The sequence below is a fragment of the Xenopus laevis genome, chromosome 5S (genome assembly GCF_017654675.1).
Source record: "Xenopus laevis strain J_2021 chromosome 5S, Xenopus_laevis_v10.1, whole genome shotgun sequence".
NCBI classification, from domain to species: domain Eukaryota; kingdom Metazoa; phylum Chordata; class Amphibia; order Anura; family Pipidae; genus Xenopus; species Xenopus laevis.
This window is the reverse complement of record NC_054380.1, coordinates 2371308-2393516: the sequence shown is the minus strand read 5'-3', so window position 1 is coordinate 2393516 and position 22209 is coordinate 2371308. Positions and strand designations below refer to the sequence as shown.

Genomic DNA, 22209 nt, shown 5'->3' with positions numbered 1-22209 from the left:
TCGGAGGCAATTAAAGTGTTGATTTCATTTGTGCCCCAGAGCTATTCTTGTAATTTGCTCCACAGACCTGAGCACTCCTAAAGCTTTCCCAAACCCAATTTCTAGCCAGACTTGTTGTGCTGCAATTTTAGTTGAACTGCAACTGCCTCTGCTTCTCTGCCGACCCCTCTGATCCATAGTATTGGCCCAAACAGGAGCTGCTGATAACCCAGGCTCTACAGAACCACCCATTAAACTTCTACTTTTTACTAATAAAACTGGCATTATTTAATTACAAAACAAAGAAATAATAAATAAATTAATAATAAATAAATAGAGTAATTAAACTGGGACACTTGTACTTTTTAACAATAAAACTGGCATTATTTAATTACAAAACAAAGAAATAATAAATAAATAAATAATAAAATAGAGTAATTAAACTGGGACACTTTAAGTTTTTGCATTATTTAATAATAAAACAAATAAATAATAAATAGAGTAAACTGGGACATTATTACTTTTTACTAATAAAACTGGCATTATTTAATAATAAAACAAATAAATAATAAATAAATAAATAAATAGAGTCATTAAACTGGGACACTAAGTTTTTACTAACAAAACTGGCATTATGTAATAATAAAACAAATAAATAATAAATAAATAAATAAATAGAGTAATTAAACTGGGTCACTTGTAATTTTTACTAATAAAACTGGCATTAATGTAATAATAAAACAAATAAATAATAAATAAATAATAAATAAATTAGGGATGCACCGAATCCAGGATTCGGTTCGGGATTCGGCCAGGATTCGGCCTTTTCAGCAGGATTCGGATTCGGCCGAATCCTTCTGCCCGGCCGAACCGAATCCGAATCCTAATTTGCATATGCAAATTAGGGGCAGGGAGGGAAATTGCGTGACTTTTTGTCAGAAAACAAGGAAGTAAAAAATGTTTTCCCCTTCCCACCCCTAATTTGCATATGCAAATTAGGGTTCGGATTCGGTTCGGTATTCGGCCGAATCCAAAAAAGTGGATTCGGTGCATCCCTAAAATAAATAGAGTAATTAAACTGGGACACTTTAAGTTTTTGCATTATTTAATAATAAAACAAATAAATAATAAATAAATAATAAATAGAGTAATTAAACTGGGACACTTGTACTTTTTACTAATAAAACTGGCATTATGTAATAATAAAACAAATAAATAATAAATAAATAATAAATAAATAGAGTAATTAAACTGGGACACTTTTGCATTATTTAATAATAAAACAAATAAATAAATAATAATAATAATAAAATAGAGTAAACTGGGACATTATTAATTTGTACTAATAAAACTGGCATTATTTAATAATAAATAATAAAATAAATAAATAATAAATAGAGTAATTAAACTGGGACACTATTACTTTTTACTAATCATCCTGATCTGTTTACGGAAAAATAATGGAAAAATAAACCAAGTCCTCTATGCAAAAGACTTGTTCAAATTTTGCTTTCCCCTCCTATTGTATCATTCAAGGTCTGGACAACACCAGCCCAATACAAAGTGACTGTCTGTGGCCAATCCGGGCCTGCGAAAGTTTAAATTTATTTCTTGGCTGGAATTATAGATACAATGTCATTTCTTGTTGAGTTGTTAAAATACAAAGAACATCCGCATTGAAGAAAGTACTGGGCCTAATAAATATCAAACAATTGCAGTCACCAAAACAACTGAAAGACGTTAACCATCACCCACAATTACAACTCCCAAAATCCTACAGCAGATGTTGAAAATGGAAGAAATAAACGACAGGGTCAGACTGAATAAACTTTCTCGCCATTTGTAGCAGAGACATCGGCGGCTTTGGGTCAACAGTGAGTTAATAATCCAATTGGAAAGTTCTGCTTTGCCTTTAATGTTTTTGTCACAATAAATGACCAGAGACAAATGTGTATTAGGACAGGGAGCATCAGGCTGCGATTTATACTGAGCAGATAATGAACTTATTTCTCTATATAACATCAAGGGGGAATAGGACATATTCTATTTGAAAGTCAAATATCTTAGATTTAAGTGGAAATCGCAATTAATCGCATAAAGTGCACAGACAGATCCAATTTTCAACGTAATGAATGTGAAATGTAAAGCCCGGCAATGAGTCATGTGTAAGAGCAGGACCGGACTGGCAATCTGTGGGTTCTGGCAAATGCCCCAGGGGCTGCTGTAAGTTGCCATAGAAAGGGACTATTAAGTGGGCTGGTGGGGGCTGTCTGGGCCTCTGTGTACTTGGAATGACAAGTTCTGTTTTGAATCCCAGTCCAGTCCAAGAGGAAAAGTCTATACCAGGACTGGATCATTATCTCACTGGGTGACACAGATTAAGCTGAAGCCTCTGCCTCTGACCTTCTCTTCCCCCATCACATTCTCCCTCCTGTTTTAACTGTTTGTCTGCCCCCTCATTGCTGAGTGCAGTTCAGTTTCCCCTCAAGGTGAGAGCGTAGCCTGCAACCTTTTGTACTGCGAGGTCGCTGACCCCCTCAACCCAGCCACAGGGGATCACTGCATGACGCGTGGAGAGGGAGAGAGAGAGAGAAGGAGAGAGAGAAGGAGAGAGAGAGAGAAAAAAGGAGTGTGAGAGAGAGAGAGAGAGAGAGAGAGAGAGAGAGAGAGAGAGAGAGAGAAAAGGAGTGTGTGAGAGAGAGAGAGAGAGAGAGAGAGAGAGAGAGAGAGAGAAGGGGAGAGATAAAAAAGGAGAGAGGGGAGGGGGGAGAGAAAAAAGGAGAGAGAGGAGGGGAGAGAGAGAAAAGGAGAGATTGAAGGGGGGAGAGAGAAAAGGAGAGAGAGAGAAGGGGAGAGAGAGAAAAGGAGAGAGAGAGAGAGAGAGAGAGAGAGAGAGAGAGAGAGAGAGAGAGAGAGAGAGAGAGAGAAAAGGAGAGAGGGAAGGGGGGAGAGAAAAGGAGGGGTGAGAGAGAAGGGGAGAGAGAGAAAAGGAGAGAGGGAGAAAAGGAGAGAGGGAGAAAAGGAGAGAGGGAAGGGGGGAGAGAAAGAAGGAGAGAGAGGAGGGGAAAGAGAGAAGGGGAGAGAGAGAAAAGGACAGCGGGAAGGGGGGAGAGAAAGAAGGAGAGAGAGAAGGGGAGTGACACATTTATCCCGCAGGGGTCGGACCATAAAGCGATGCGCTCAGTGAGATCTGAATGCGCTCGGCTGATGGAAACTGACAAGGAAACTAATGAACGTTACTGACAGTAAGGGGCAGATTTATCAAAGGTCGAGGTGAATTTTCAAATGAAAATAAATTCGAGCTATTTTTTGTGTACTTTGACTTTGGAATAGTCCAAATTCGATTCAAATTTGAAAAAAATTTAAAAATGTGAATATCTAAATTTATCATGTACTGTCTCTTTAAAAATTGACTTTGACCATCTCAAACCTGCCAAATTGCTGCTTTAGCCTATGGGGGAACCTCCTAGAACTTATTTGGAGTCAATTGGTGGACTTTGAAAAATCTAAAGCTTTTTTGTGGAAAAACTTCTAATTGAATTCAATTGAATATGGACCTATTCGTCCAAAAAAACCCAAAAAACTTTGACTTAATTTCGGTTGGTCTTTTTGAATTCGAAGTTTTTTCATTTTGAAATTCGACCCTTGATAAATATGCCCCTAAGAGAATAGCCCGACCTTGGCTTTGTGTTATTTATCAGAGCAGCACCAGGACTGGAGAGTTTTACATTGATTTCCCCTCACTCAGCCCAGGGGGAGAGACGGAATTGTCTCTGGCAGAACTTTCTGTACAATCTGATTGTCTGAGGTTGAATCCAAGAGCAAAGGATTAATGAAGCGATAAATACCCACATTATTATTCACAATTGTTTCATTTGGAGACTGAGGGAGGGGATTACCTGGTCGGTTAGTGCGGCTGATCGAGTCAAATCCTCACTGTCAGATTTAGATCCACCGTCCCGATCGTCGATCACCAGATCAATGGGCATTTTGCCTTTCAAACAACTGATGTAGCGATGGCAGAAATTGTCGCACAGTTCGTGTACCTGGGGGTCGGGTACAAAGGGGTCGGAGATGGGGGGAATAGAGAAATCAGGATAAATACAAGTGACAAGAGCAAATGAAGATCTGGTATCAGTCATGTCCCCAGAGACCCAGCAATAGAATTAGAAATAACTCCCCCCTCCCCCGCTGCTAAAATAAAGAAATCCCAGAAAACTGACATTGACAAAATGATTGAGAGGCAACAATTTATTCAGCAGCCGAGATTAACCCATCAGTGACCATGAGACCCGAGACACCTGAACCGCTGACTTATTTATTAATAAACTTGTTTCATCCCATTTACTTACAACATCCTAAGGCCTAATAATAATAATAATAATAATAAGGGGATGTTCAACTTCCAAACACTAATTTAAATTCAGTTGTTTTCAGATTGTTCTCCAGAAATAAAGACTTTTCCCAATTACTTTCCATTAATTATTTTTTGCTGTTTTTCCAAAATCTAAGGGGCAGATTTACTAAGCTCGAGTGAAGAATTCGAATGAAAAAAAAAATATAATTTCAAAGAATTTTTTTGGGTACGTCGACCATCGAATGGGTCAAATTCGAATCGAAAGATTCGAATGATTCGAACGATTCGAAGTAAAAATGGTTCGACTATTAGATCATTCGATAGTGGAAGTACTGTCTCTTTAAAAAATCCTTTGATTTCATACTTCGCCACTTTAAACCTACCGAGGTGCAATGTTAGCCTATGGGGACCTTCTCCAGCACTTTTCTATGGTTTTTTTTTGATTGAATAAAAATCCTTCAATCGATCGCTTAAAATCATTCGAATCGTTCTATTTGCACTAAAATCCTTCAAATTCGATATTCAAATTAGAAGGATTTTACTTCGAGGGTCGAATTAGAGGGTTTTTTAACCCTCGAAATGCGACCCTTGATGAATCTGACCCCTTCAGGGTAAGGCCAGACGAGGAGATTCGGGGAGATTTTGTCGCCTGGCGACTTATCACCACGTCTTTTGCGCGACTATCTCCCCGAACTGCCTCAGCGTCTTTTCCCCATAGGCTACATCGCAAAATCGCCTGCGCTAATGCACACGCGGCGATGCGTTTTCAATAGTCGCGCAAAGTTGCCTCAGTGGAAAAGTGTTCGTGTCTCTGATGTTTGAGTCTGGCAGCTCAGTAATTCAGGTACAGACTCTAAACTGTTATAATTTGCTACATTTAGGGGCATACTTATCAAAGGTGGAGGTGAATTTTTCGATTAGAGAATAGTCCAAACTTCAAAAATTCAAATATCAAAATGTACTGTCTCTTTAAAAATTCAACTTCAACCGTTCACCATCAAAAACCTGCAAAATTGCTGTTTTAGCCTATGGGGGACCTGCTAGAACCTATATAGAGTTAATTGGTGGACTTTTTTTCAGAAAAACTTCGATTCGAATTCAGTCTAATGCGCTTTTCGACCAAAAAAAAAAAAAAAAAACGACTTGATTTCGGTTGGTGTTTTTTCGATCAAAAACGGACCTATTCGGCCCAAAAAAAACTTTCAACTTAATTTCAGTTGGTCTTTTTGAATTCGACGTTTTTCAAAGTTGACCCTTGATAAATATGCTCCTTCTTTGATACATTTAGTTGATACAATTAGTTGTTACAATTAGTTGTTACAATTAGTTGTTACAATTAGTTGTTACAATTAGTTGATACAATTAGTTGATACAATTAGTTGATACAATTAGTTGATACAATTAGTTGATACAATTAGTTGTTACATTTAGTTGTTACATTTAGTTGATCCATTTCTCAGCAGCATCTCTGGAGTATCAGCAACTATTGTATCAAGTCTAACAGTTGCCTGTAATGAAACTCAGGGATTCTGCTCAGCAGAGACAAAGATAAGAAATGTATCAACTAAATGTATCAATTTAGAACTGTTTACAGGGTCGGCGACCCCCCTCCCAAAACTGCTTTAGAAGGCGAAAAATGACACTTTACACTTCAATATTAGAAAAATGGTCATACATAGAAAATAACTGGAAAAAGTCTTTATTTATGGTGATCTATCTGAAACCAAGTAGTTGTTTGAAGTTGAATATCCCCTTTAAGGGGTAAGTAGAAAATGAGAGCAAGCAGAAAAAAACCCCACTAACGTAAAAGCATGAAGAACACGCTGATGAATGTAGCCTTAAAGTTAATTTTTAGTATGTTATAGAGTGGCTAATTTTAAGCAACTTTCAATCTTCATTATTTATTCTTTATAGCTTCTTCTTCTGACTCTTTAAAGCTTTCAAATTGGGGTCAGGGATCCATTCTTAAAAACAAATGCTCTGTAAGGCTACAGATTTATTGTTATTGCTACTTTTTATTACTCCTCTTTGTATTCAGTCCCTCTGCTATTCATATTCCAGTTTCTTATTCAAATCAGTGCTTCGTTGCTAGGGTCATTTGGACCCTAGCAACCAGATGGCTCAAACCGCAAACTGGAGAGCTGCTGAATAAAAAGCTAAATAACTCAAAAACCACAAATAATAAAAAATGAAAACCGATTGCAAATTGTCTCGGAATATCCCTCTCTACATCCTACTAGCAGTTAATTTAAATAAATTCAAGATTATATTATAATAAATATCACAGGGAGGGGGTGCGTTTTGTTAAAATGGGGGGGAGGGGTTATGTGCAGCGCTAATATTATGGCAAGAAAGCTTTTTTTAAGTGCTTTAATATTCAAATCCCAAATAGAATAAATAATATAAATAAATAAGGCAGGGTATGGGAGCTTGCATGCAACTTTTATAGCTCACATCAAACTGCAACCCCTTTTTTATTGCCTGAAATGCAAAGTAGCCTCTAAAATGACATTATGATCCCCCTTCTCTGTTCAGTATTCACAAATAGTCCCACAGAGCAGCCAACTCACACATAAAGCCAACTGCCCCCAATTTCACTTTCCAATCTTTGTCTATAAAAAACATTATTTAGCAACTTACTTAAAAACACCAACAAAAAAGAAAGTCAATTTGAATGCAGGGAATGTATATATATCTATATTAATACTAATAATAATGTGCAGCAGATATATTAATAGGAACACAACAAGGCCCAGGCGTTGGTGATTTCGTTTTTTTAGCTGAAATCGCAATTAAAGTGCGAAGAGGAATGGACTCCAACATTGGACTTGACACTAATTACACAGGAGCAGAAAGAAAGAGCTTTATGCAAATGATCTCGCACAAATTGCACTAATTACCTTTTCTAACTCCAGCAGATGGAATCGTAATACTTGTATGGCTTGAATCATCTGCAAACAAAGATACAAAACCAAATGACATATATTGCCTTTCAATCCTTCATAACTATCCTATGGGGGTTATAGAAAAAAAAAATAATAACCAGGATATGTGGGGTACAGCATCAAGGGGTCCACTGAAAAACTGCTTTTATTGTATTGTGTTTTTCTAACCAATACCTACATTGTGGGGCCCATTTACTTAGCTCGAGTGAAGGAATAGAATAAAAAATACTTCTAATATTTTTTTGGCTACTTCGACTTCAAATCGAACGATTCGAACTAAAAATCGTTCGACTATTCGACCATTCGATAGCTGAAGTGCTGTCTCTTTAAAAAAAACTTTGACCACCTACTTCGCCACCAAAAACCTACCGAGGCCAATGTTAGCCTATGGGGAAGATCCTTCAACCAATAGCGCTAAATCCTTCAACTTGATATTCGAAGTCGAAGGATTTAACTTCGACGGTCGGATATCGAGGGTTAATTAACCCTCGATATTCGACCCTAAGTAAATGTGCCCCTATATCTTCATATACTTCTCTAAGGAGTAAGATCTAAAATTAACTATAAATCTAACAAAATAAAATAAAGATTTTATACCTCCCAGGGTAGTTACTACTAAAGATAGTCCTAGACAATGTAGGCTTATAGGGATCCTTCATGGGAAAACATGTTTTTTTCAAAATGAATCAGTTAATAGTGCTGCTCCAGCAGAATTCTGCACTGAAATCCATTTCTCAAAAGAGCAAACAGATTTTTTTTTATATTCAATTTTGAAATCTGACATGAGGCTAGACATATTGTCGGTTTCCCAGCTGCCCCCAGTCTTGTTACTTGTGCCTGCACTTTAGGAGAGAAATGCTTTCTGGCAGGCTGTTGTTTTTCCTTCTCAATGTAACTGAATGGGTCTCAGTGGGACCTGGATTTTACTATTGAGTGCTGTTCTTAGATCTACCATGCAGCTGTTATCTTATGTTAGGGAGCTGCTATCTGGTTACCTTCCCATTGTTCTGTTGTTAGGCTGCTGGGGGGAGGGGTGATATCACTTCAATTTGCAGAACAGCAGTAAAGAGTGAATGAAGTTTATCAGAGCACAAGTCACATGACTGGGGGCAGCTGGAAAACCGACAATATGTCTAGCCTCATGTCAGATTTCAAAATTAAATATAAAAAAATCTGTTTGCTCTTTTGAGAAATGGATTTCAGTGCAGAATTCTGCGGGAGCAGAAATATTAACTGATGTGTTTTCAAAAAAAACATGTTTTTCCATGACAGTATCCCTTTAATGCTTTGGTCTTAGATTATATTCTTCCTGTATTATTCTTTTCTCACTCACACCTCTTGCCACTGCTTTTTCATTGTCTAAGTTATTAGTAACTTCTTGATATTTGGAATCTCCTTTTTTCCCCCAGTTCCTACCTATCAGGAATTTACAGGTATTTAATACTTGGAAGGTCAACATTTCCAGGCTCTTATTTGGAAGTTTGTCATGTAGGTTTAACAACAGCATTGCTTCAGAAAAAACGCTTTTTGTTTTGGTTTGTCGTATGATGAAAAAAAATACAAGTCTTAGAAACTAGAAATCCATTAAATATAGAAAAAGAGATCCATGAAAGTTTCATTTGCAGCTGCATTTCTCTACCTGCCGTTTCCATTTTGCTGCACTGCTGCTTCTGACTTCTGAAACACAGGCCTGGAGAAGCACTAACTTCTGTCTTAAGAGTCAGGGCAGAAAGGCTTACAATTATATTTGTGTTTATTTAGGCACAAAAGAAAAAAAAATAGAAATCGAATATGCTCCACATCTGGTGGAATTGTGATTCTATATAAAGTTTGTATTTAGCTGCAGGATCATTCATTAGAGATGATATTCCACTATCTCCTGAAGCAATGCTGCTGTTACACCTACATGACAAACTGAATGAAATTAAAAAAAAAAAGACAAATTAAACTTTATTACGAAATAACTTACCGAATCTCCGCTTGCGCTCCTCTTCAGAAAAGGCAATCACGATCCATCGTGCGGCGCTTGATTTCTCCTCCCTGCCTTCCTTATAGGAGATGACCAGGGAGGAGAAATCGAGCGACGCATGATGGATCATCGCCGAATCTCCTTTTCTGAAGAGGATCAGAAACTGAGTTTTGGTAAGTTATTTCTTAATAAAGACTTAGAGATTTAGGGGCATATTTATCAAGGGTCAAATTTAAAATTTGAAAAACGTAGAAATTCGAATTCAAAAAGAACAACCAAAATTAAGTCAAAGTTTTTTTTTTTTTTGCCCGAATGGGTCCATATTCGGCTGAATTTGAATCGTACGAACCGAAGCAATATCGCATTCGATCGAATTTGATTCTAAGTTTTTCCCGAAAAAACAGATTTTTAAAAGTCCACCAATTGACTCCAAAAAGGTTCCAGGAGGTCCCCCATAGGCTAAAATAGCAATTCGCCAGGTTTTAGATAGCGAATGGCCGAAGTCAAATTTTTAAAGAGACAGTACATGATAAATTTTGATATTCGAATTTTCTTATTTTTTTCAAATCGACTTAGGACTATTCCCTAGTCGAAGTACACAAAAAATATCTCAAAATTAAAAAAAATTTGAATTCGAAAATTCACATCAAACTTTGATAAATCCGCCCCTTAAGGATCTGTTACATCATCAAAAATTTGTTAGTGTTGAACAAAAAAAACACAAAGACATATTAAACTTTTAAATCGCAAGTCTTTATTAAGAAACTTACCGATACTCCACTTGCGCTCCTCTTCAGAAAAGGTGACAATCCATCCTGCAACGCTTGATTTCTCCTCCCTGGCTATCTCCTATAAGAAAAGCAGGGAGGAGAAATCGAGCGCTACGCGATTGATTGCTTTTTCTGAAGAGGAGCGTAAGCGGAGTTTTGGTAAGATATTTCTTAATAAAGACTCAACGATTCAAAAGTTTAATATGTCTTTGTGGTTTTTTTTTTTTTGCTCTACAATAACAAATTTTTTAATAAAAAAAATTTGATGTTACTGGTCCTTTAAATACCTATAAAGTCCTGAGAGCTAGGAACTGAAAAAAAAAGGAGATTCCAAATATCCACCAAATTTGGACTATTCCCTATTACACAAAAAATAGCTCAAAGTTCTAATTTTTTTCATTCGAAAATTCACCTCGACCTTTGATAAATCTGCCTCCATAAATTCGATCTTTGGCAGTTATTCATTTTATTCACATTAGTGGGGGGCTTTTAGGGGCATATTTATCAAGGGTCGAATTGAAAAAACGTATCAATTCGAATTGAAAAAGACCAACCAAAATTAAGTTGAAGGGTTTTTATTGGGTCGAATAGGTCCATTTTCAATCGGATAGGTAAAGCACTGCGTATCTTAACAGCGCTATATAAATAAATGATGATGATAGGTCCGTATTCGGACGAAAATTCACCTTGACCTCTAATAAATCTGCCCCTTAGGGCAGAGGTAAATTTTCGAATGAAAAAAATTCGGATTCAAGCTATTTTTTATGTGCTGTCTCTTTAAAAAATCAACTTCGACCATTCGCCATCTAAAACCTGCCAAATTGCTGTTTTAGCCTATGGGGGGAACCTCCTAGAACCTTTTTGGAGTCAATTGATGGACTTTGAAAAACTTTGAATAGAATTCGCTATTCCTTCGATTTGTACTGACCTATTAATACGGATCTATTTGATCGAATACGGACCTATTTGACCAAAAAAAAAAGCTTTGACTTCATTTCGGTTGGTCTTTTTGAATTTGGAAGTTTTTTCAATTCGAAATTCGACCCTTGATAAATGTGCCCCTTAATGTCTTTCCAGTGTGTTTGTGTAGAAGTGAGACACATTAAACACATTTAACCCTTTATAACCCATGAGCTGACTTATTTATATAAAACACAGAAAAACATCTCAATTACCTTGAGGTCTTGATCTTTCCCTCTCTAATCATTTATTTACATCAAATTGTAACACTTTATTACCAGTAATTAACATTAATTAACAGAGGTGGAGGGGGGTAAAAAAAAAAAAAAAAAAAAATAAAATATATATTTGTGCACTTGGAGTTCTTACCAAATTATCCAACTCCGGATTTGAAGAAAATAAAGGTTTTTCTGCACGAATCTGAAGTCAAATAAGAAAAAGAAATGGGATTGGGAAATAACAGTTGAAAGAAGGATTCAGTAATTTGTGCCTCATTAAAGTGGATGTGATCACGTGCAGTCAGTAGTAATTAAACACTGAATCAAGTTATCTAGTAGCTGATTACACTGTGGGGTCGGCCGAGGCAGTTGCAATTACACACACACACACAGATGAAGTTGAATGAAACAATCAGACTGTGTATAGAGGAATAAAAAGAAATGGGTTTGGGTTCTATATCTGACCTGTTTGGAGAATACAGCGATGTCTTCATTGAATGACTCGGACGAGCAAACATCACCGCCGGCGACCCCAGGCTCCCGGGGAGTACAAGTTGCTAATTCACATTTCTCAAAAATCAGAGCTAATAGAGGGAACAGAGGGTGTCTGCGAGGAAAAACACAAAACACGCGACAAAGAAAAAGTCATAAAAAGAGGCAAATGTGAACAATGAGTTTTTATGAGAGGGGCTTGTGCCGCCCGACCCAGGTGATTCATAGAAGAGAAAGTCTGTTTAATAATATGGAGCTGGGACACCACTAATGACATTGTCACTGTACAACTTATAAAGTGTCAGCTCTGGGGTTCCATCCTTCTCTCTGTGTATATTTCCATTACAATATTTACTATAAAAGTGACTCAAGTCGCTGCTTTTATGTCGCTTGGTTACAACAGCGCGTGAAGCGGCAGAATTGGAATGACATTAAGAACAACTCAATTGCAAGTGCGACAAATACAAGTAATTTTTTATTTCAAGTCATTCTGTAAAGTGGAACGTTCTCTTCCCACGGAGGAATCACGCGCAATGGGCAAAGGGGTTTTGGGAGAGTGAAAATCTACTGCTGAGATCCTGTAGAGCAAATATGTCTCTGAAATTAACGCCAAACATTAGCGACTCTCAGCGACAAATTAGTGAGATTACTCGGGGTTTCACAATAACTAGAGCTGCACTGGGGGAAAAGTACTGGCACTAAATACACTCGTTTTCCGGCTATTAGGATCTGTAATATCAACAATATTAGACTATTAGGATCTGTAATATCAGGAATATTAAACTGGGAATGGGATCTATAATATCAGGAATATTAGACTTGGATTTATAATATCAGGAATATTAGACTGGGATCTATAATATCAGGAATATAAGACTATTAGGATCTATAATATCAGGAATATTAGACTGGGATTTATAATATCAGGAATATTAGACTTGGATTTATAAACTATTAGGATCTATAATATCAGGAATATTAGACTATTAGGATCTATAATATCAGGAATATTACACTGGGAATGGGATCTATAATATCAGGAATATTACACTATTAGGATCTATAATATCAGGAATATTAGACTGGGATCTATAATATCAGGAATATAAGACTATTAGGATCTATAATATCAGGAATATTAGACTGGGATTTATAATATCAGGAATATTAGACTTGGATTTATAAACTATTAGGATCTATAATATCAGGAATATTAGACTATTAGGATCTATAATATCAGGAATATTAGACTATTAGGATCTATAATATCAGGAATATTACACTGGGAATGGGATCTATAATATCAGGAATATTACACTATTAGGATCTATAATATCAGGAATATTGGACTTGGATTTATAATATCAGGAATATTAGACTATTAGGATCTATAATATCAGGAATATTTGACTGGGAATGGGATCTATAATATCAGGAATATTAGACTTGGATTTATAATATCAGGAATATTAGACTATTAGGATCTATAATATCAGGAATATTAGACTGGGATCTATAATATCAAGAATATTAGACTATTAGGATCTATAATATCAGGAATATTAGACTGGGAATGGGATCTATAACATCAGGAATATTAGACTATTAGGATCTATAATATGAGGAATATTGGACTATTAGGATCTATGACATCAGGAATATTAGTCTGGGATCTATAATATCAGGAATATTAGATTTGGATTTATAACATCAGGGAAATTAGACTGGGATCTATAATATCAGTAATATCACACAGTGGACACTGAATATATATGTGTTTTCAGGAATATTAAACTGAGATCTAGAACAGCACGAATAACATAACACTGGAACCTTTATTATTATATATATATATATATATATATATATATATAATTAGTTATATAAAAACACACACATCATTTTCATTTATTATATATGGAGCCATTTATACACAGCAGAGGCACTTATATAAAATAAGTCACATTTTAAGGCAAATAGTTATTTGCGAAACTTTCCCCAAACTGAACTCTCTGCGTGTGATAAAGTTCAGTAGAGGGAAGTAGAGAAATTAAGAAAAGAGACACCGGTTTGGATAGAAATGTTTGAGGGTTTAGCGCCGAGTGCAAGGAGAGCGCAACAAACAGAGAGAGACTAATGGCAGGGATTGCGCCGCTCTGGGGATTCCGGGCACGTTCAGTAAAAGTGACAGTTGGTACCTACCCATAAATGGAGTCTTTGTCTCTCTTTAGAGCGTCATTGACAGAGGAGCCCATGCTGGGGGGCATAGCGTTGGTGTGGGCAGAGTGCGGGTACTGGTGGGGGTGCAGGGGAGGCCCATGATTCAGGTGGTGCACCGACTGCATAGACCTGGCAGCGTGGGGGTCGCCGTACATAGAACTGGGTAAGCCCACTCCATCCATGCCACCGTAGTGGGGCAAATCGTCGTACTGTGTAACATAGAAAAATACCATCAGCTGATAGAGCCGCCGGCCTCTGCTACCGGGGCCTTCCTGCAACTGCCATCCTGCAACTGCCATCTCTCATTCCCAACACTCATTCAGGCCGGCTCAGAAGAATTAGCATTTTATTATTAAATTAGCCATTCCTTGCCACCGATTACACGGGGAAGAAAAAAAAAACCCAATGGAAATCAGAACTGACAATATTTAAAATGTGACAGTTGGGAAATCGAGCTGAAAGCGTTTGCTTAATTCAATAACCATATGGCAAAATGTTTCAATGAGGGCAATTATAAGAGGCATGTGAATTGAGCATGTGGCCTCCTCTGGCTTCTGTCTGGGCGACAAACACTGGGCAAAATGCAGAATTTCAGCCTAATTACTGCTCTCAACCAGCCCTTGGTTAATTGTACATCCAGACACCAATTGATATATAAATATAAATATATAAATATATATGGTCTTAGGAGGAGACCGAAAGGTTGGGCTGTTTAAATGTAACCGATAATTGTATGGATTTTTAACTTTCAAAATCCCACTGTGCACCTATTTTCTGGCTATATATATATATATATATATATATATACACACACACACACACACACACACATATACACTGCAAATGTATTTATTTTATAATTAATTCTTTATTTTAGCATTTATTTTTGCATCTTCATCATAAAACACATGTACTATATCTTGTATTTGTATAATATATATATATATATATATATATATATATATATATATATATATATATATATAAACCTGATTTAGTTTAGGCTTTCTCGTTTTTGTATTACTCTCCTTAGAGTGCTGTCACCAGTGGATTTATATATATGAATATATCTATCTATATATATATCAACAGATTTTTATTTCACAAAAAGAAGCATTTTATCCGACGTTTCGGTCTGATAAAAGGGACCTTTTTCAAGGATATGGTGCAGAACTGTATAAATATAGTTTTTTTGTGTATATGTATATACAAAGACATATTGAAATAAATATAAATAAATATATATATATATATGATTATAATGTAAAGGAAGGCCCTTACAGGATTTGAAATATGGTGAAAAAAAGAGATAAAGTTTATTATTGCAACGTTTCGGTCTTCCTTTATATATATTGTTATTAAACATAAATTATCTCTAGAAATGTAAAACATAATAAAAAGGATCAGAGCATGTGAAATGTGTAGAAGTAAATACAGTGTTGGAATAACACAAACCACAATGAGAGCCTGTGTGAGAGCAGAAAGTTTAGGCAAATCCCACAAGTCCCAGGAAAGTCACAATCACAGAAACGATCTGGTTCCCTCTTGTCTTATTAGCGGTGTGTGCGATTAGCAAATAGTAGAAAATAAATAAAGATCAGGGTTTAGTATCAGTGAGAACATGGTTTTGCCTTGTGTGTGACATAAAGAGTCTGCACTCGTTAGTAAATAGGAGTTGAGTGCAGCAGTGACACTTGTTTGGAATTCAAGTCTATTTAGTCTAATGCAGCTTCTCCTGGTTCCTTTACACATTGCTGCTCATTACTGTGCTGCACTCACATTGTGCAAAGTTTAATGACTTTTAATTATTGCAACGCTGCTGATTACGAGGCCAGATTCGGAATAAGTGGCAGCAATTAAGATTATTTGTCTATTTAGATCACAAACTTCACTGAAGTGTCAGATCCTACAGAGAGATGAGACCTTTTATCACTGTCACTAAATCTGATGCACCAGCACATGCCTGGGCTTTGTACCCTCTAATTATATCTGTGTCTTTATATATATTTATTTATATTTATTTATTTATTTATATATTTATTTATATATATATTTATTTATATTTATTTATTTATTTATATTCCTCCTTGTGGGGAAGCCAAACGTTGCATCAATAACCCTTTTTCTTTATTTTCCACTTTTAGTGTCATTGTGTAAATCCTGTGAGTGCTCTCATTTTGGACAGTTTATATATATTAGATTTTATTTTGCGATTTCTTTTGTATTTCTATTAAAATCTGTTACTATGAGCCTGAGTGCGGTATTTGTTTTTTGCTTTATATAATATAGAATATATTTAGTCCAGGTGTTCGCACTCTAACATTGCATATTACATGGATTCAGCATGTTGAAATAAATGACTTTACTTGAAGAAAACTGGAGTGTTGCTCCTTACCCACAGGTCTAATATATCATTTATCTATGTATAATATATCTGTATATAATATATTTATGTATCTGTATATAATATATCTATATATAATATATCTATATAATATAATATATGTATATAATATATCTGTGTATAATATATCTCTATATCTGTATATAATATATCTGTGTATAATATATCTATATATCTGTATATAATATATCTGTATATAATATGTGTATATATAATATATATATAGATATAAGTATATGTATAATACATATATTTTAATTAAAAATCAGAAAAGAGGAATATTATGACACTATATATATATATTTCTATGTACATGTTTGTGTGTGCATGTATGTATGTATATATGATATTATATACGTATAAAATACTATACATACTGTCAGACACTGGGATAATTGAAGAGTTTTACAGAAGTGACTGCAGTGATTTGCCCAACTTCTAAAAGTGACACAATGAAGGGCTAAATGTTACACATAAAACAAGTCTGTGCCATAAATGTGTCTAGTTCAGATCAGTCTCACACTCACACTCACACTCAAACACACACTCACACACTCACATACTCACACACACACAATAACACACAATTACACACTTTTGTACAGATGAGGTGGATGTGCTGCTGCACTAAGTGTCCCTGCAGAAAGGACAGTGAGTATGAGTCAGTGTGAGTGTGAGTGTGAGTATGAGTGAGTGTGATTCAATGTGAGTGTGAGTGGCCCCAGCAGGGGTAGAGTCCCAGAATTAGTAGTAAATAAATATAAATATACAGTACATACCCTCTGAGCCATTGGCCTGACTCCTGACTCCTGACTCCTTCCTATTTCAGCTTCAGATATTTCCTATTTAAGGCCAGTGTGGAACTGAATTAATTTCGCAATTCCACCAAAAAAAAAATAATAATAATAATAATTCCCTTTAAAGTTCCCAAATGTGATGAGAAGTGAAGGGTCCGGCTGGAGGTGTCAGAGAAGTAACAACATGATGATGATGATGATGATTATTATTATATGAGGATTATCCGCTATAAACTCATCTGCTGATTCTTCTTCTTCTTCTTGTTCCCCCAAAGATGTGGGAGAGAAAATAAAGAAATAAAAAACGAAATAAAGAGGCAAATGTCGTGTCCCCTAGAAGTAGGAAAGTGCCGGGGACAGAGCGACGGGGACAAGTGTCATTTCTTGTGGAAACTGTCAGTCACCGGGACATTCTCTGATGATGATGATGATCCGGCAGAAGCTCCTGAGGTCCAAGTGCAGAATTCAGCGGATTTCACTCACTTCCCCCGGACTGATCGGCTCTGTCTCCCCGTGCGACTCTCTGCGCTTCTGCCGCTGCTCTTGGAGAAAAGAGGGAGACTCAGAGGAAACGTGTGAGTGGGAATTAAAGGAGCCCCGGTGCTTTGCTCAGTCTCGTGCTGATTCTGCTGAGGGGACTGAGGAGACGGAGGAGATTGAGGAGACGGAGGGAGCGAGTGTAACCGGCGGAGCTGCAGGTCGGGCAGAGACTGGTGGAACCCGGAAGTAGCGGAGGAATAACAGGTCGCGTGTTACACAAAGTAATGGGCTGAATCAAGTCGCTCGTGTGCGGAGGGGGGAGTGGAAATCCCAAAACAGGAACGTCTCACTGTCCCACTGACAAATCAACTGTCACAGGGGAAAGAGCAACTTGTCACCCCCCCCGTGTGACTCAACTGATATTTATATTTATATCTCTGGGTTTATTCTGTAACTACATCTCCCACAAGCCTCCGCGCGGCTCCTCCTCTGACGTCACTCGTTAGTTATTGACTGGAAACTCCTCACACAAGTCTCTGCCTCCAGCGGGGGTCGCGGTGAGACCGGGGTCGGAGCTTTACCGGCAAATAATAATAATAATAATAATGAGGCCGAGCTGCTCTAGTTCCGCTCAAACCTCCCACGTGACCCCCCGGCAGCAGCTGAGAGTTGTAGTCGAGCAGAACATTCCACTATTTCTCCCCCTCATCTCCCTCTTATTAATTTCAGCTTTAATAATCACGTGTCCTCGTCTCACTGTAACTATTGGTCTGAGAGGAAGTAACAAGTAACAAATAAACAAGTAACAAGTACAACAGTGAAGCCTTTACTGCAGCCCCGGCGATTATACAGTTTCAGCCCAGCCCCCATTAGACTGTAGAGCGAGTAGAGAACGAACTCCCCTCCGAATGCTGCACAATGAACTAGTCCAAGTCTCAGTAGGCAGCGGCAGACAGAGAACGTCCAATCAGAAGCAGCCAGTTGAAGCCGGCCCGTGTATTGGTCAGAAGGTAAATCAATTAACAAATAATCAGTCAGCGGAGAGATCAGATCTGAATGAAGCGCTGAGTCTCCTGAAGGGGGGAGCGGGTTTGTGTGGCTGAGAAATCACTTGTAGGTCTGATCTGAATCCAACCCACAGACACACCCCTCTGTCTCTCACATCTCTCTCTATCTCTCCATCACTTCCTTCTCTATCACTTCCCTCTCTATCTTTTCCCTCTCTATCACTTCCCTCTCTATCACTTCCTTCTCTATCACTCTCTATTTCTCTATCCCTTCACTCTCTATCTCTTCCCTCTCTATCACTTCTTTCTCTATCACTTCCTTCTCTATCACTTCCCTCTCAATCACTTCCTTCTCTATCCCTTCCCTCTCTATCACTTCCCTCTCTATTACTTCCCTCTCTATCACTTCCTTCTCTATCACTTCCCTCTCTATCACTTCCCTCTCAATCACTTCCTTCTCTATTACTTCCCTCTCTATCACTTCCTTCTCTATCACTCTCTATTTCTCTATCCCTTCACTCTCTATCTCTTCCCTCTCTATCACTTCCTTCTCTATCACTTCCTTCTCTATCACTCTCTATCTCTCTATCCCTTCACTCTATCTCTTCCCTCTCTATCACTTCCTTCTCTATCACTCACTATCTCTCTATCACTTCACTCTCAATCACTTCACTCTCTATCACTTCACTCTCTATCACTTCTCTATCTCTTTTCTATCTCTTCACTCTCTATCACTTCACTCTCCATCTCTTTACTCTCTATCACTTCCCTCTCTATCACTTCCCTCTATATCACTTCCTTCTCTATCACTTCACTCTCTATCACTTCCTTCTCTATCACTTCACTCTCTATCACTTCCTTCTCTGTCACTTCACTCTCTATCACTTTACTCTCTATCTCTGCACTCTCTATCACTCTCTATCTCTTCACTCTCTATCACTCTCTATCACTTCACTATCATTCTCTTCACTCTCTATCACTCATCATCTATATATAATATAGACATAAATATATATATGACATAAATTATATCAGAAGCCTTAGATATATTGATGTCTAAATGTGAACACAGAAAAAAGATTCACAAACAGACAGATAGAGACATATTAGGTAGATGGAACGATAGTTAACAAACAACCAGAAACAAATTTGGAAGACAGAAACAACTAATATGTTGATGCGTTTTAATATATATAAACACAACATAATACACACACACACACACACACATATATAGAGACAGACAGATGATAAATAGCAGACAAACAAATAAAGAAGACAGAAACAACAGGTAAAAACTACTGATATATTGATGACTTTTATTTCAAGAGCAAAAGACTGAACATACAGATAATATATACAGAAAGAGAGGGAGAGGAGCTAATATAGATCATGGGATAGAGTTATAATATAGATGATGGGGTGAATGGGAGAATATAGATAGAGAAAGAGGTAGAATATACATGGAGAGAGAATATATGTTTAGAGAGAGAGAGAGTGTGTGTGTTATAATATAGATGATGAGAGAGAATATACATGGAGAGAGAGCGAGAGAATATAGATGATGAGAGAGAATATACATGGAGAGAATATATTATGAGAGAGAGAGAGAGAATGCTAGAATATAGATGATGAGAGAGAGAGAGAATATACATGGAGAGGGAGAGAGCGAGAGAATATAGATGATGAGAGAGAGAGAGAGAAAGAATAAATGAGAGAGAGAGAGAGAGAGAGTGTTAGAATATAGATGATATGAGAGACAGAGAGTATATATATATGAGAGAGAGAGAGAGAGAGAGAGAGAGAGAGAGAGAGAGAGAATATACATGGAGAGAGAGAGTGTGTGTTTTAGAATATAGATGATGAGAGAGAGAGAATATACATGAAGAGAGGGAGAATATATGAGAGAGAGAATATACATGGAGAGAGAAAAAGAATATAGATGAGAGAGAAAGAGAATATATGATGAGAGACAGTGTGTGTTAGAATATAGATTATGAGAGAGATAGAATATATATGGAGAGAGAGAGAGAGAGAGAGAGAGAGAATATATGATGAGAAAGAGTGTGTGTGTTAGAATATATATGATGAGAGAGATAAAATATTATTGACATTAAAATCACTTCTGACCCCACAGCCCCAGGGAATGGCTCTTGCCTTGCAGCAAAGAGTGGGGTCGGGGTCGGGGATAGATAAAACTTTGCGAGCCATTTCCCTTTTTAAATTCTTCTTCATTACAAAAAAAGCCCAATTTGTGCCAAGATTAATGGCGACATGTACTGGACTTGCTGTGTATAAATGGGCAGTTTCCTCTGTTTACTCAGGACTTTTCTTTCTCTAAACAATGAGAGTGTTAAATGAATAAACCAAATTATTTTCTATTAGGAAACAATTCTGCGCCCGGACTCTCCCCTCACTCCTCTCTCCAGTCTCCCATCGATTAGTGATTCCCATTGAGAACGGGAAGAACTTGTCATGGAGGTGTTTAGTGGCAAGTCCAGGGCAGCCATCGGGGGGGACAGGGGGGAGAGTTGTAGGGGGCCCCGAGGGTAATGGGGGCCCGGCCACGTGCACTTACTTACGGTCCTAGTGGCAACAGCCAAAGATCAGTTCGTCTCACTCTCATACTTTAAAGCTCCCCATAGACGCGACGATTCTTCTTGCCGAACGACTTTTCGATTTTAGGGAAGTGCGACCAATCCTTCGAAATTATTGTGCGGTTAGTGGGATTCAAACGATCGTACATCTTACGATTTTTCGGCCGACATCTGTCAGGAAATTGATCGGCCAGGTCAAAAATTCTTTGTGGGTCCCAGTGCAATGTATCTATGTTTGTAGGGTCAAGCAGCTCCCCTTTGTTTTTCTGCCAAATTGGTCTTTTTAGTTGATGGACAATTCGTACGATCTTTCCGAGAAAATCGTGGTCTCACAATCAGGATCTGATCCTTTAAAAATCTCAACATCTATGGCCAGCTTTACTCTTTCGCTCCGGTGGAGGAGACATTTGCGACGTTAGTGCTCTATAACCATCTGGCTCGGGCAGGGTTAAATCGCTCCTTCTGGCAGGAGACAAACATGGAGCAACTAAAGTCGGAATATGGGGCAGATTTTCTCATTCAGTGGGGGAGTGGGAAACTGTTGAGGTTAATTCAGCAGAAATAAAACAAAACTTTCACCTTTTCCATAATGTAGTCTGAGTTATAATGTGAGCTTTTTATAATATGATCTTGTTATCATATGAGCTTGTTATAATGTGAGCTTGTTATAATATAGCCTATAATGTGAGCTTGTTATAATGTAGTCTGAGTTATAATGTGAGCTTGTTACAGAGTGAGCTTGTTATAATGTGAACTTGTTATAATGTAGCCTATTATGTGAGCTTGTTATAATGTGAGCTTGTTATAATGTAGCCTGAGTTATAATGTGAGCTTGTTATAGAGTGAGCTTGTTATAATGTAGCCTGAGTTATAATGTGAGCTTGTTATAATGTAGTCTGAGTTATAATGTGAGCTTGTTATAGAGTGAGCTTGTTATAATGTAACCTGAGTTATAATGTGAGCTTGTTATAATGTAGTCTGAGTTATAATGTGAGCTTGTTATAGAGTGAGCTT

At 37.3% G+C, this 22209-nt stretch overlaps 1 protein-coding gene across 3 annotated transcripts in view; it reads right to left on the bottom strand.

The window, feature by feature from the left end:
- meis1.S (Meis homeobox 1 S homeolog) overlaps nucleotides 1–18430 on the bottom strand; it is a 172167-nt gene extending 153737 nt beyond the window's left edge. The window contains exons 1-6 of one of the 3 annotated variants that reach the window (XM_041563965.1): nucleotides 17094–18425; nucleotides 13893–14119; nucleotides 11664–11805; nucleotides 11350–11400; nucleotides 7237–7287; nucleotides 3879–4025 (exon numbers count right to left, since the gene is read on the bottom strand). In XM_041563965.1, coding sequence (XP_041419899.1) covers nucleotides 3879–4025; nucleotides 7237–7287; nucleotides 11350–11400; nucleotides 11664–11805; nucleotides 13893–14119; nucleotides 17094–17105 — 630 coding nt within the window. In that variant the 5' untranslated portion in view covers nucleotides 17106–18425. 3 annotated transcript variants of the gene reach the window in all.
- Between the last annotated feature and the right edge of the window lie 3779 nt (nucleotides 18431–22209).